At 44.6% G+C, this 15935-nt stretch overlaps 2 protein-coding genes across 4 annotated transcripts in view; one reads left to right on the forward strand and one right to left on the reverse strand.

The window, feature by feature from the left end:
• LOC142584708 (putative ATP-dependent RNA helicase DDX20) overlaps positions 1-13062 on the reverse strand; it is a 152023-nt gene extending 138961 nt beyond the window's left edge. Inside the window, exons 1-2 of one of the 2 annotated variants that reach the window (XM_075694915.1) lie at positions 12610-13062; positions 11753-11847 (exon numbers count right to left, since the gene is read on the reverse strand). In XM_075694915.1, the coding sequence (XP_075551030.1) occupies positions 11753-11847; positions 12610-12802 (288 nt within the window). In that variant the 5' untranslated portion in view covers positions 12803-13062. The remainder of the gene's footprint in view (positions 1-11752; positions 11848-12609) is intronic. The other variant, XM_075694916.1, reaches the window with a different exon arrangement.
• Positions 13063-13644: 582 nt separating this feature from the next.
• LOC142584710 (RNA transcription, translation and transport factor protein) overlaps positions 13645-15935 on the forward strand; it is a 58656-nt gene continuing 56365 nt past the window's right edge. For both annotated transcript variants that reach the window (XM_075694917.1, XM_075694918.1), the window contains exons 1-2: positions 13645-13842; positions 15713-15837. In XM_075694917.1, the coding sequence (XP_075551032.1) occupies positions 13782-13842; positions 15713-15837 (186 nt within the window). In that variant the 5' untranslated portion in view covers positions 13645-13781. The remainder of the gene's footprint in view (positions 13843-15712; positions 15838-15935) is intronic.

Below are 15935 nucleotides of genomic sequence, written 5' to 3' on the forward strand. Positions count from 1 at the left end.
GTCAGCTGCACATGTCATTAGAAACTTTCTGAACAGCTTATATTTATACTAAGTTTCATTCTGCAATTCAGGTGTGATCCACGATTTGCGAGTTTTCTGAGATGGTTTACATGTTTTAGAGGGAAAGTAGGAGTATTATAGGTGTTTAAAGAGATCAATAAACTTATTATAGGCTTCCTTGGCATTATTAAGGCAAACAACGCAGGTCGACTGAACTTGTTTAAGAGCATCCAGAGAATCATCAAGAGTAACATCAGTTATATGCTGGTATATAATGCCTTTTGGCAGCTTTAGTGTTTGGGTTGGTGCATCCATGCACAAGAACTGGCAGAGTGCCTCTGAAAGGGCATGATAAGGCACTAGTCTCAATGTTAGGATAAGAGAAATTAGTAATGAACACTTCTAAAGTAGACTGACTTTCAGTTGTTATTTTAGTAGGTATTCCGAGTACATTCGTAAAACCATTCGAAGCCAATACCATCTTAAATTTTCAGTAGAATCATTATTGCTCATATGGATATTGAAATCACCTCCAGCAATAAGCACGTAACCATTGTCCGCTGCACAACACAAAAAGGGGTCATAGAATTTTTAAAAAGTAGCTGTATTTCTGTTTGGTAGGCGGCAACAGACAAGAGTAGTAAATAAACTGACCCAAACACAATGACATTATCCCATAATCTGGTGTAAATGTACTGAATGGGCCCAGCATTCCACCATTTTCATCTGCATCCAGCAGCAGTGCCACTCCCTGGCCACAACCAACATGCCTGTTAAGGCAGTATGTTTTACAGTTTGTCATTTAATAGACAATACCTGCGCTAGTGCTTCATGTTTCACTCAACATTGTCACGGAGAAGTTAAACTGAAATTCACTGAAGAATTCTTCTACCAATTCTGCTTTATTTTTACCGATGGTGCATTGATATGTACCGATTTAATGGACGCGGATGAAAAAGATGATATGCGGTTTAGGTCAATCGGAAGGTGACACGAATGTTGTATCATTTTTTTTCCTTGCATACTGAACCCACACAGTAGTTATTTAAGCTGGTCCTGGTCGTTGGCTCCTTTGATACGAATGACATTCAATGACGTTCAGAATCTTTGTGGACGAGGATTTTCCCATTTCTATGGCAGACAGAATGATAGCCGCTGTCTTTTGCCCTTTCTTTCAATGTTAAAAGTGAGTCTCTGTTATATCAAGTCATGTTTTCCCAAATAGTAATCCGTGGTTCACTATTTCTGACTTTGTTCTTGGCTTTCAGCCACGAGTGTCTTGTCTGTCTGGTGAAACGAGCAATCATTCCCGGCGTCTTACCCTGTCGGGCAGGCAATCTGCATTGTTTGAATGTCTTCTGCTGTTAACCTATATATGCCTAGTGTCCTACATGGAAAGCATGGGGAAAGCGGGAGATGGAAATTCAAGACGTTGAACAAAACGAGAACAAGGTGAAAGCGGGAGCCAACATTTCGACAAGTGGACTTGTCTTTTCCAAGGTGACATATCAGGGTGTCTACCAAATTGACATTTCCAAATTCCCTGAGTTTTCCAGGTTTTCCCTGAGTGATGCAGGCTGAAACCATATCGCCCGATGCTGTCTCTCTTTGGTAAGCAGATGAGAAAAGTTTTAATAAAACGACTTAATCCAATTTGAATGCTAAGGAGTACTGTTTATGCCATTCAAAAAGAGTATAAAAGGGAAGGGTTAGTAAGATGTACAGCAAATAAAATGCCTTAAAATATGGCAAATCCAGTCGGACATTCTCAAATACGAATAAAAAGGAGATGCATATAGAGGCAAACATTTTCGAATATGAGCTACTTACATCAACTTATAGCAAGCTCAGTGGTTTGAGGCCCGAACTTTGTCACAATTGAGATTCTCTCTCAAAAGCTCGTAAGTCAACCTCAACTGTCCTGACATACTCTCAGCCCGTGCACGACGCCTCAGTGTTGTTTCACTGGTTTAAAGAGTTTATTTTGGTTTGGATGAGGGACACCTGCATCTCAGTATCAGCCAACACTGTTTTTTGAGCTCAAGCTCCTTCAATACGGCGGCAGCATGCTTCTTTTCCCGTTCATTCCTCAATGCGCAGGTGCTTTCTGTTCTTGTCCTCCTTCCGCCACTCGCTTGCCCCACAGACCATTTGGAGCATCTTCTTGCTCAGTTGCATAGTCCACGTCCGATTTTTCAAACACCCTAGGGTCCGCGAAAACGTCCGAAAAATCGGCCAAAAAATAAATTCACGTCATTTACTGCCCGTAAGGGCTCGAACCGCCACAGGCACATTCGAAAATGCTCTGAAGGCCTGTCGGTACACGTATCAGGCATATCAGCGCTCGTACTGTGACAGGAAATACTGGGTGCACGCGTGTATCATTAAGGAACACATACTGTGTCCCGTGGCAACAGCCCCTTCCCACGCTTGTTATGCTTCACTGCAATACTTTTGCGTATGCTTTCGCAAGTAACATTGCTGTGCAGAGGCAAAGCTGACTTTCGGGAAAAGGCATTATGCAACGCACCGTGCTTTCCAAGCTTTTAAGCCAATCGCGAGAACCACAAAGGCGGAGTCCGTGCTATTGTTGACAGCAGCGAATTCTTTCAATAAAAAACACGGCACCCAACGGCAAGAAGCTTCATAGCGAACGTCGAAGCAGCTAGGCCTAGCGTTGCCGCATTGGTGGCTATGGCTGCCAGCGGATCTGCGTGCGAGAGCGCCGGTTCAAGGCGGCGAGGTTAATCAAAATGGCAGCAGCGGTGGCTTTGATTAATGCAGTTTCGAACCTGCGGTCATGGCAAAACGTTCGGAAAATTGGACGGTGAAAAGTTCTTGCGTCCGAAATTTCAGACGTTCTGATACATTGACTCTATGGGGTACGTGGTGGTGCCGCGAAGCTGCCCAAATTATCGGGAATCCGGACAGTCGGTCACTGACTGTGCACTGGCAACTTTACAGCCGACGACAGCACGTCAAAGACGACTCATTACGATTCCTGTCTGTTACTCGGGCCAGTATTCGTGACTTTCGACCCTTTCAATAAAATTACAGCTAATTTTCCCTGATAGAGGCACAAATTCCCTGAGTTTTCCCTGAGTTTTTCCAGACTACTCAAAATCCCTGAGCATTCCCGGTTTTCCCGGTTGGTAGACACCCTGCATATGCTTTTCTCAGCACAGTATATATAGGTAGGGTTCTTCTAAAGAGGAGAGGGGGTAACTTAGATGGGTGTGGCAATGAGCAAAGGTGTGTTAGCAGCGAGGGTGTGGGATTGAGAATAAAGGAGTGCTGTGCACAAGGTTGGTGAAACAGCCATCTGTCAATCACGTGTCAATGGCCGTGTGTCAGCCGGCGTGTCGACAGCGTGCAGAGCACCCCTCTATAACCTGTTTCGCTGGTGGTCGTGGGCTATCGCGGTCAGGAGTTGGCGGCTTTCATATTCACCTGATATATTATAACAAGGGTGGAGCGTAGAGGCTTCACCAAACCGTTGCAATATACTTCACTGTTGTACAAGCAAGAAGCGGTAGGGGCCCGATTTTTCTTAATCATATCATAAGAAGCCAAGGTCATTAAGAGTTACGGAATGGATCCCAAGGGAAGGGAAGCGTAGCAGAGGGCGCCAGAAAGTTAGGTGGGTGGATGAGATTAAGAAGTTTGCAGGAACAACATGGCCGCAATTAGTACACGACCGGGGTAGTTGGAGAAGTATGGGAGAGGCCTTTGCCCTGCAGTGGGCATAACCAGGCTGATGATGATGACGATGAAGCCAACAAACAATGACACCAATGACAACATAGGGTTAATTACTTTCACTTACTAATTGAATCAAAGAAATGATACATTAATAGAAATGAAAGTAGGTGAAAAAACAACTTTCTGCAGATGGGGAACGATTCGTCTTCGCATTACGCCTGTGATGCTCTAACCAATTGAGCTACCATGGCACCATCTTCCCATCCACTTTCTGAGGTATTTATATGTTACTACAAGAACTAACCCTGGGAGTGTTAGCTAGCACCACCATGGTAGCTCGATTCATAGAGCATCGCGCGCGAAAAGCGAAGACGTGGGATCGTTCCCCACCTGCAAGTTGCTTTTTCATTCACCTTCAATCCCATTAATTCATAATTCCTTTATTTTAATCAGTAAGTACAAGTAATTTCCCATGTGTTGTCCTTGGTGTCTTTGTTTATTGGATTCTTATGAAATGATTAATACAAATCGGGCCCCTCGGTTAACCCCCTTTCTTTTCATTCATTACATAACGAGGGTCTTGAATTCGGCAACACTGATGCCTTCGGGTAGCATGTGTGGGTTTATTGACCAGTTGCTCTCACCCAAAAAGATCACATTCTCATGACACCTGCAGCAGAAAGGATGTTCCACATCCGCCACCAAGGTTTGCAAGTGGTGGCACTGGCTGACACTCCCATGGTTAGTTTTAGTAGTAACAGATAACATAAATACCCCAGAAAGCGGATGGGAGAACGGTGCCGCGGTAGCTCAATTGGTAGAGCATCACAAGCGTTATGCAAAGATGTAGGATCATTCCCCACCTGCAGTAAGTTGTTTTTTCATCCACTTTCATTTCCATTAATTTATCATTTCTTTCATTCAATTAGTAAATACAAGTAAATTCCCCTATGTTGTCATTGTTTGTTGGCTTCTTATGCTATCTGTGTGAATGCGTTTTAGCACTAGAGCGTAGGAAGTGATAACGCTAACCTGCTCCCATTTCAAAAGCTCATAGCAGCCATGTGGTGACACGAAGCGCCGAATGATAAGGCAATAGTATAGATTGACGGGGAACCATGGAAGTCCCTTTATTCTGATGGCAATCGCTTATCCACAGATGATATAATTGACAGCGCCCCCTATAGACAACATATTCCCCCCTCATAAGAAAAAAAAAAGAAAAGAAAGGAAAGAAAAATCAATCCACTTTCGCGCACTTACTTCACAGCACATGACACGAACGACGTTCTTGCAGTCAGGCAAGCTCGTAGTCTTAATATCGCGCTGGCATTCTTCTTGTTCGTTCCAGCCTGGTGCATGGTGGTGCTGTGGTTGTGGCCAACTGCGACTGAGATGTCCTGCTGATTGGGAACCTCTAGTATAGACTCTATTACTGTGGGCTGTGCACCGTCAGATTGGGTAGCACTTCCTTGGATGTCTTCTGATGGCACCATTCCAGATTCATTCACGACGGTAGTAGGGGTTTTTTGCTCCGCCATCTTCCCCTATGTGAAGATCCAGGTCGCAGGAAAACCCTGAGGCTGCACTGTGTCACGCAGTAACCGCGTCAGCTAGTGCTTGTGCCTGTCCTGTCCCTACTTTACCAATTACTGTTAATTTTGATGCGTTCCATTTCGTACCATTTGTCAGCAAAAACGAATTCATGCCCACTCATCTCTCCACCTGGATCGGCAAAGAAAACTTGTGTTTGGTCATTGGTCTGCCTTGCTTTATTTTTACAAAATCTCCTGGCTCAATAGTAGACACTCTGGCACCTCGTTTTTCATCGCTGTACTTTTTTGTTCGTTGTTTCTGCTCTGTAACATGCTGTTTCAACTTTTTCATGGCAACACGCGGCTCCTCGAAAAATTTCTTTTCTGGGAGGCCAACAACATCCAATCTTGTTCTAGGTCTTCTTCCATGCAGCAGGTAAGCCGGCGACGCTCGTGTAGTTGCATGTGGGGTGGCCCTGTAAACACCCAGGTAGTTCTAGATTGCCTCTTCAGTGGTCTTTGTTCCACTGCCACAACCTGAATATATTCATTGAGAATGTGGTTGAACCGCTCAATCTGACCATTGCATTGTTGGTAGTACAATGTTGTAACGCAGTGCTGGATTCCCCGATCTCGTAAACACTGCTCACAACATGTCGACATGAACTGACACCCATTGTCAGTCACAATGCTTTTCGGGTGCCCTTCTCTCGCAAAAAGTTCCAAGAGCACTTTCCCTACTGCCTGTGCAGTGATTGTGGACACAAATGCTACCTCGGGCCACTTGCTGTGGTAATCAATAATAGTGACTGCAAACCTGCACTCCGGAGGGGCTCGCTCCATCAGCCCAACAATGTCAATTCCAAGCTTTTCCCATGGCTTCTCGGGCCACTGTACTGGCTCCAACGGGGCCATTGTTTGGTCCTCCAATGCCTGGATGTGATTCATGTACCATGATGACCAGCCTGGAAGTGAGTGTCGCTGGGGGAACGACCTGTTGAGCGCGAAACAGTTGCCCGTCTATAACCGACAGTTCTTATATACGAAAAAACAACCTTAGTTTTCCAGCTAAACAGCCCTTTTTGGCCATCTGGCCATAACGTCCTGCGCAACCTCATTTAGCAATGAATCCTCAGCTGTTGCTGCTTGCAACTCACTCTTTGTGATCATGCTGGAAACAGCAGCAACTACTTCCTCTACAAGTTCGTCCTCTGCAGAGGTCAAAGGTAATCAGAAAGCGCATCCGCAATGACATTGATGTTCCCCTTTGTGTACTGCAAAGTGAAGTTGTATCTCAAAAGTCTAGCACACCAGCGTTCAATACGCAGTGGGCATCTTCCAAATTCATTTGTGGACATTAGTGTCACCAAAGCCTGATGGTCAGTTAGCAAGACAAACTTGCGGCCCCACAGATAAACGTGCCAATGTTCGCACGCCCATAAACATGCCAGCGCCTCTCGTTCCCCGCTAGAATACTTGCGTTCTGGTGGAGTTAGTGTCCTCAAAGCGAATACCACTGTACATACTTCTCTGTCAACTACCTGCTGTAGCACAGCTCCCAGACTACATGCCGAGGCATCAGTGGTCACTTGTACAGGCAAATAGTCGTTGAACATAGCCACCACCCCACATGAGGACAGCATCTCCTTGGCCCTGCAAAAACTCTCCTCGGTGCTCTGGTCCCACACGAACTTCTGTCATTTACGAAGAAGCCGTCACAGCAGCTCCACCACCTCTGCATGATTGGGAAGAAAATGGGAGTAATAGCCTACAAGACCAAGGAAAGACCGTAGCGAGACTACATCAGCAGGCGTTTGTGCTTTAATCACAGCATCCACCTTTGACTTGGGTGGGGCAAGACCACCTGCACACACATGATGACAACAAAAGGAGACTTGCTTGACAGATAACAAGCATTTCTGGTTTAGCTTCAGCCACGCCTCAGCAATCTGATCCAATACCTTGCAAAGGTTACGGTTGTGCTTGTTCTTATTCTTTCCAAAGACTATGATGTCATTGATATAAAGCCACATACCCTTGCAGCCTTTCAAGATTTCTCGCATCATTCACTGAAACGCGGCTGGTGCCGATGCAAGGCCAAAACACACTCTGCGGAACCTAAATAAGCCTTTGTGCGTAATAAACATCAATATTTTGCGACTCCCTTCGGCTAATTCCACTTGATGGTAGGCTGCAGCAAGATCCAGTTTAGAAAACCATGCTGCTCTGCTCAGCGCATGCAACAGTTTCTCCGTGTGCAGCAAAGGAAATCCATCAATGACTACTGCTTTGTTTAGCTTGTGCAAATCAATGCATATGTGAAAGGTTCCATCTCTTTTCTGCACAACCACTATAGGAGACACCTATTCCGCAGCACTAACCTTTTCTATAATGCCTGCATCCAATAATCTTGCCAGTCCAGCCACTACTTTCTCTCGCAGCGTCATGGGCAAGCGTCGAACCTTCGCTCCTACTGGTTTTACATCTGCGTGCCGCTTCACAGAATGTACAAAGTTTTTCACTAATCCCAACTTATCAGCGAAAAGAAAGGAAAACTCACACAATTCAGGAAGAAGTGACTAGGGTCTGACCGTGACTTGTAGGCACTCCAATGATGTGCAACTGTAGCTGGAGCACCGCATTGAGTCCTAGTAATGCCATGCCTTGGGGAACAACGTAAAGCAAGCCGAGTTGTTCCCGCGTACAACTATGGCTGTGAACCATCCCAAGACTGGAATTTACTTCTGTGAAAAATCCCGCAGTGTCACTGTAGCCGCAGTCAAAGGAAACCTGTTGGCGAACTTGGCTAGATAAACGTGGTCTGGCAAAATAGACACCGACGACCCAGTATCCACCAGCAACTGAAGTGGCTCATTCTCAATAACAACGTCAACGACCAAAGTCCTTCGTTCCACTTGTCCGACCGCCAGGCCCGTGAGCACATCCTCCTCGCTAGCACCGTTGTTTCGGACCGTCCGCACATCCCGCTCCACCGACCTGCCACAGACCGCTTGAAAATATCCCATCCTGTGGCACTTGGAGCAACGTTTCCCCCATGCTTTGCATTCCTGTGAATTAGCTAGGTGCCTTGTAGAGCCGCACCGGTAACACCTGCTCACCGGCGCCATTGCCGCATTGCTGTCTGGGCTTCTGCTTTGAGATATGTGCTGCACTATGTCCGTTTGTGATGACCCTTGGTCATAGACCGCAGCACCCTCCGCTGCCTGCTCGTACGCCTGCAGCATTTCTACTGCCTCTGCCAGTGTAAGTTGTGACCCCTGCACGAGTGATTTCTGTCGCAACTCAGTGCTCCGTACTCCGTCAGCAACCCTGTCCCGTAAAGCCGCCTCCTAGAAATTCCCGGAGTCACACGTCTCTGCTAACTGTCGGAGAACACTGACGTACTCTCGTATCGGCTCATTTGGCAGTTGCTGACGTAACGTGAATCAATGTCGCTTGACCAGTACGTTGACGGTGCTTGAGAGATGATGCTCCAATAGGCCCAATGCCTCGGTGTAACTATCCCTTTCGCTTGCCTTTGTCTTGTCTTTTCCTGCTGGTTTACTTGCCTCCGGCCTGGCTTTTGTTGTGTCTGGCATTCATGCCGGCTCTGGGCCCAATGTGCGAAAAACACAGCATCCCTCGACCCCAAGACATTGCAGCAGAATGGCCTTTTTCCATAGTGGCGGTTGTGCGTCCATCCGTGTCGCTTCAAGGAAATTTGTGAAATCATCGCGCCACTGCTCACATGAAATCGTCACATCTCCAGGAGTCTCCTTGAGTTAAGGCTGCTCATTAATATGTAACCAGAACACAAAAAAAACTGGTTTCTTGTTCCCTTAAGAGTAGATAAAAGGCACCAACTAAGTCCATTCTTAAGCTGAATGAGTTCATGCTATACGCAACGCACAGCTTCAATATGGCAAATTAACCTTGGTTCTTAAATTTATTTACATACGATTATTATTCGCAGCTCGATCAACAGGATTAAGTGCCTCCAACATAATGATGTTTGACATCATTGGTCTCACACAAGGACATATATGTATTTTTTTTTGCTTCAAACCATCACACCAAGCACTTTCCTTTACCTCTCAACATAAGCATCTAGTAGAAATTGTTTGTTCGGGGACTAGATTCCATTTCCCACACAATAAATATTAACTCCAATTATGAAATGTTATATGTGCTTGTGCTGAAGAGTGCTGTGCCACGAAGAAAAAATTCGATTAAATAAGTATGACAAAAATTAATTATTGCAATTTGTAGGAGTGATGTGCCAATAAAACATGAGTAATATATATAGTCATTGATTTCTTGTTTTGAGATAGTAACCCAGAACAATGTCTTACTGAAACACAGAGTACATTATGTACTGCTGAGAGCAAGAGTGTGCGTAAGACATGCATGCACCAAAGCACGCCACTTTCTCGCTATAGATGTTTTGCACCAGCTGCTTACACTTTATGCAAGCATGCCTGCTGTTTTTTGCACAGTTGTCCCTTGCTTCTATCACATACACTTAGGCCGCAGAAGGAAGAGGTACTGCTCCACAAGTTGCTAAAAGCAGAACCAGCAATCCATAATTTAATATATTCCTTGTCCACTCTGACTTCATTAAACTTTTGTGTGTGCCTACAGTTGTAATGACAAGAAGCAAGTGTTAATATAATAAAATTAATAATACTAGTTAAGATTAGATTGTTTAAAAACATCAGATATTAACACTTGCCTGCTTGTCATTACGTCCATAAGTACACACAAAGGTTTAATGAACCTAGAGTGATACTTAAAGAACAAGGAATACATTAAATTATGGAGACAGTATTTGCCGTGCAGAATGGCGACTGTTAGCCAGCCTTCAATGACCCTGTCTGAAAAGGTGATAGTGTCATATATGTATTCTAGTTATTGTGATACACAATGTTGCTCAGCTATTCTTGACTTTGCGCAAGTGGGAGTTTGGATTTCTTTCCTGCACATTTTCTTTTGTACATGCATAAATAAATATGAGCAAACCGGATGAATGTCTGAACTCAGTGTTTGTCCTGCTTTTCAGCTCCATTTTGTCTTTTGCACTGCTGCCTCATTATTATTTTTTTTTACTTTAAGTATAAATTCGCATCCTTCACAGCTTTAACTTTCCAGTGACAACCTTCCCAAATCCAGTAGCAAGTACTGTTCCACCTAGAGAATGCACCCAAACTGAGGCTTTGAAAGTCAGTGATCATTTGAAACTGGAAGTGTTCACATTGTAATAGGCCAGCTTACTTACAAATGACAGGGATAATTTTCCTGACACCTTTGGGAGGTCTGCTTCACAATGAAGCTAATCAAAACAGCTAAATTTCATATCACAATCGCTGCTTCTAGATTGACAGTTGAAATTTACATGAAAGGTGCTAGCAAAATCACGTATCAGCTCCCAAGGAAGGACAACACCACTAGAGGACGTGACGTTTCTTTTATTTCTTGCCTTACAGCTACCCATGTATACACAGTGAGACTTCTCTTGTGCAGAGGAGTTGTCTCAGTAGCATTGTGGGTGTGCAGACAAGAGTGGAGAGCTGTGTATGCAGCTGTCAAACTAATAAGCATATCGCACAAGAATTTTTGCACTCCACTCCATGACAGTGTGGCCAGTGTTGCAAGAAATCAAACTACATATTTCAATTAATTTTCACAATCAAAATTGCAAGACGATGATGCTGTGGGCAAAGGGACTAGAAAGTTATCTCAAAAGTATCCACTAACCACTACACTCAGCAGGCAGTAAGATGGCAGTGAAAAATATAATGTGAAAAAGCATCAGAAACATCTAGGAAGGTATATAGTTAAGTATAGATGTCTTGGGTTCTCAACACAGAAATGAATGTAGAAAAACAGATGTATGCCCAGAACAAACAATGATAAACACCAATGGAGTGATACATGCAATGAGCACCTAAGTAATAAGCATTACCAGGACAATTTGAAAGGAAAATAATAATATAAATGTGCATGTGGCAGACTAAAATGCCCTACAGTACTGACATTCCAAAGAAATGTAGAGTAGGAGGCAACAGAAAAGCAATACTGTTAGGGTCCAAGGTCTATTAAATCAGCAAATGTAGCATTAGGAAGTGCAACATCTGATGCCCATGCAAGATTAAAGAAAGTGGAATGTCCCAAATCTTGCAAAACCAAGTATCACATGTATTCTGGTCACATTTCAAACAGGAAGCACTTTCAAGTGCACTGCTTCTTTTTCTGGGATTTGCAACCTCCTGCTTGGCAGCACATGGCGTAGCCACTGTTGAACACTCCACGATGGAAACCAGTTCTGCGAAATCCCGAAAGGTGGACAAAGCTTCATGAAAGGAAATTATTGTCATCTTTTGTACCTTTGCACTACTATCAGGTGGATGACGATCCTTCCCTTTCACGTAGCTGGTATGTGGGGTCAATCTGTGCTGATAGCAACCACTAACCAAGCACCACTTGGAGAAAAGCCAGCCACCAGCAGCAAAGCTCACCTGCACAGCATTCTTGGATACGTTGACAGCTTGCAGGGTGAGCACAGAGAAGACGCATGTCTTGCCAGTGCCAGACTTTGCCTGCACCACCATGTCTGCAAAGGGTGGGACAAGGAGATGAGACACACTGCAGCTTGTAATGCGACTGTTGTACAGCCCCGCCTTAATGTAACAAAGTCGCAATAGTAGTAAATTTACTCTGGAGCAGCCAGTGCATTTATTTTCCAGTTTATTTACCCTAAAGGTGCCTTTCAGAGCATTACTTGAGGGGGACGGAGAGAATACAATTAAACTAATCATAACATGCAATATAAAAGACTACATAACACAACCCCAAACAGCAGACTTCTGTGTAAACAGCAGCATTAACGAAGGCAATGATGTGAATAAGCATATAACCAATATACAAAGATAAAGAGAAAAGCTGTTGCAAAATACAATGGGATCTAATAATTTGTCTATCTGCACGTGCCTTTTACACTAGTCAATGCGGAGCCAGAGAAACATTTGGTTTTGTCCTGCTCTATTGACCTGAAATAAGCATCTATGCGGCAGCAAAGAAGACCTTACAAAGAAAGTGGCCAATAAAAGTGGTCAAACTGTCTGGGTGCACTGCGTCATCGTCATAAATGACACCCGCTGAACTTTGGGCTCAGTTTCAAGCTGCAAGAACGGTGGGTCTTCTTTGCTGGCATGCATCAGACGTGCTACGTCCCGAACAATGTCACGAAACTAGAAGCTCGAGTCTGCATTGCAAAGTTAGTCAGGTGCTAGCAACCTACTGAGCTGTTACACATACTTTCAGTGGCAAACGGGAACAGCAAACTTTCGCTTTCGCCACACTGACACCCGCTCACCGAAACCGCAGAGTCCCAGAGGTATGGCACGCAGCTGAATGGGCGACGGTCTGACAAAGCCCGACTTGAGAAGTCCGCTAAGTAGCTGTCTGGAGAGCAGGAACTCTTCGAAAGTGGCGTTTTCGTCCTCCGATTGAAGTACGTCCTGCGAGCGCCACTGCGTCTCCAACTTGTGCGCTATGCGGCGAGTCATGGTTGCGAAAAAAAGGTACAGTTCACAGTTTCGACACAATCGCTTTTCTTTTGACGTGCAGCAAAAGAAAACGCTATCCACGAGCGACCCTCATAATTTTCACTTCATCACAACGCGCGCGAATCGCCTTCTTTCAAATATGCGCAAAGGCGCCACAACACGATACATGTGCGGTTCACTTATAGGATTGGCTAGCTTTGGCTTTTTCGTCGGGCACGGCTCATTTCTATTTGAAGAGTTTCCTACAATAATTTTTGTAGGAAACTCTATGCTATCTGTCATAGAGTTTCTCACTATAATAGTGAGAAACTCTATGCTATCTATTAACTAGAGCACTAGAGGAATGCCTCCTTTAGAAGATGCCTGTCGCGTGAGCTCAGAACATGGCTGAGAAGCTGGTTCCGGCGCCTTTCCAATTTTTTTGGCAAATTTTTTTCCTCTCCACCAGGCTCGATTGCGAGCGTCAGTTGCGGCGGCTGCTCCAAACTTGAATCACGTTCTCTTGCCTCTGAGGCTTTAATGTAGTGAGAAACTCTATGCTTTAGTGGCGTCTGTGGTGATCCCGGAGGCAGGACCCGCGGTCTCTCGTCAAGCCATTGGTCGAGCGCGCACCAGCTAATGTGGCTAAAAGCATATATAGAGTTTCCTAGAAAACTCTATGGCTAAAAGGGCCCTTCTAGCCATAGAGTTTCTCACTGAGAAACTCTATGCTTCTAGCCACCGTACACCAGCCTAGCCGGTCGTCCCTCTCTCCGCAACGGGAAGTAGGGTCGGCAGCGAGCGCCGTCTCTCCGCGACTACACCGAACTACAGGAACCTCCGCTCCGATGGGAATTGTTCGTACCCTTCCTCCATGGTTTTTACACACTGGTCGTGTTGCGAGTTGCGAAGTAGTTAAAAACTGCCGGCGCCGGCTTTGTTGTGTCGTCCTCGTCATTACTTTAACGCGTGGACGGGCCAGCGTGGGCAACTGTGCGAGATGTTCAAGCGAAAGCTGACCGCGCTTGGATTCAACAACACGGACAATTTCAACATTCAAAGCAAGTGCAGCCTCAGTCACGTTGCCACTCGCTACATCAAGTTTCAGTTCGCTTACAAGCACGCCAAATGTGTACTTGCGACTACACTGTCGCGTGCCGCTCAAAATGAGTCTCACAAATATGAGCCAGAATGAATCCGGGCTGCTGTTTTCATTTGGCATTGCGACCGCCTGCATGGTGTAAATTCGTGTAGATAAAACGGCATGAAGCTGAGAGGCCTCTCGATCTCTTTTTCTATGCTGCCATACTTGCCCCCCTGCTTTAGGTGTAACGGCCTAATGAGCGAGCTTTCAGTTGGTACAACTTCTATCACTGCTGCATAGGTGCTGGACGGCGGGCTGGCACTATCGGGCACTTTATGTGAGAGAGTGAATGAGCAGTATTCAAAGCCAGCTTCAAATGTTCGAGGATTGTAGCACCAGAAATTCCAGAACACAGAAAGGAACAAACAGACATGGTCGTAACGTATGTTCGTTCCTTTCTGTGCCTGTGTAATACATTTTCTGCTGCTACAATCGTCGAAGAACGAACCAGCTAGCTCAGTTAAACGCCCTTCACACTATCACAGCTGTCTTACTCGTCGATTCTTTGTGTGTGTGTGTGTGTGTGTGTGTGTTGCTGTGCCTTCATATGTATTTCTCTTCGTGCTGTTTTATTTTTTAATTCTACATTTAGATATTCACTACACTGCGTGCTCTGAATTTCTTTTGCTTGTGTGTGTGCACATATATGTATAGTTGGTGGGCCTTAGTGTGTTAATTCACATCTCTCACTTGATGGTGGCAGTGATTTGCGATGAACTGTAAGCCATAGTCTTTAACAAAGAAATATGTAACCTGTAGAAACAGTCGTGCTTTAGAGGAGCGCAACGAGTGCCAAGGGAAGGGAAAGAAAGTCTAGGATTGGCAGGCAAGTATCAGATGAAGCGGTAAGACCAGAAAATTTGCAAGCAGTGTATGTAAGGTTTAGTTGGAGCAGTGCAGGTGTTATGGAGACCTCTGGCAGAAGCCTTTAGTTTGCATAGGGCCTGTGTAGAAAAGCTGGTGGGCATGATATCCCAAAGTGCCAACACAGTCAGTGCAGGAAAAAATATTTCACAACCTCTACTGATGTGAATATTCTTTTGACAGCAAGGTTAATTCCCAATGTCATACTTTTCTAAAGTTGGCAAAGTGCAGAGAAAAGAATTGTTAACATAGTTCAAGAGAAGGATAAGACACAGTCAAGTAAATGAAAATTTCAATGAAAGAATTTAGCAAATGCATTGTGGAACTAAAACCCAAAACTACTTTAGCAACATATTTTCTCAATGTGATCAGTGCTAAATAAATGTGTTGTGGGTAAGATGTTTCAGTCTGTTACCGTCACGAAAAAAAAAAAAAAAAAATATATATATATATATATATATATATATATATATATATATATATATATATATATATATATATATATATATATATATTTGAAAAGGTAGGTCCTGGCAAGATATGTCATATGCAAGATATATGTCATATGGCGATATATTCAAAAAAAAGATTCAGTGTGCTACGAGTAGCTTTAGATAAGGGTATCGACTGAGAGACCAATGAGTGTTTTTCAATGAGAAAAGCCGTTTGTCTTCATTTTCTTTCGTAACTGTAATGTTCGAATATTGTATGCCTGCATTAGGGAGGAGGCGGGTTGGGGAGTCAGTTGAGTGGTATTTGTAAGAAATAGGTCATAAAAAACATAACAAAATGAGACGAGAGACTTCATCGCCGATGGACCTCTTCACTTGCTTCCGTTATGTAAAGGTAATGTACTTGTGATGATGTTTGCAAGAGAACTCATTCTAGTGCATAATTATGTTTTCCGATGCCTACCTCACCAGGCCAAGGGGAGTTCCGCAGCCTGGTGGCCTGGCTTGAGGACCAAAAGATCCGCCACTACAAGCTCGAGGAGCGAGCTGCCCTGCGAGCCCTGGACGCCCCAGGATGGATGCAGGCTTTTGAAACGGTCTGCACTCTTTCTGTGACCCCCCCCCCCCCTTCTTTGTGTTGCACACCATCTTCCAGAGTACAAACTTTATTCAGGCCTCGAAGACCCAAGTTAGC

This window comes from Dermacentor variabilis, chromosome 6 (genome assembly GCF_050947875.1).
Source record: "Dermacentor variabilis isolate Ectoservices chromosome 6, ASM5094787v1, whole genome shotgun sequence".
In the NCBI taxonomy this organism is placed as follows: Eukaryota; Metazoa; Arthropoda; class Arachnida; order Ixodida; family Ixodidae; genus Dermacentor; species Dermacentor variabilis.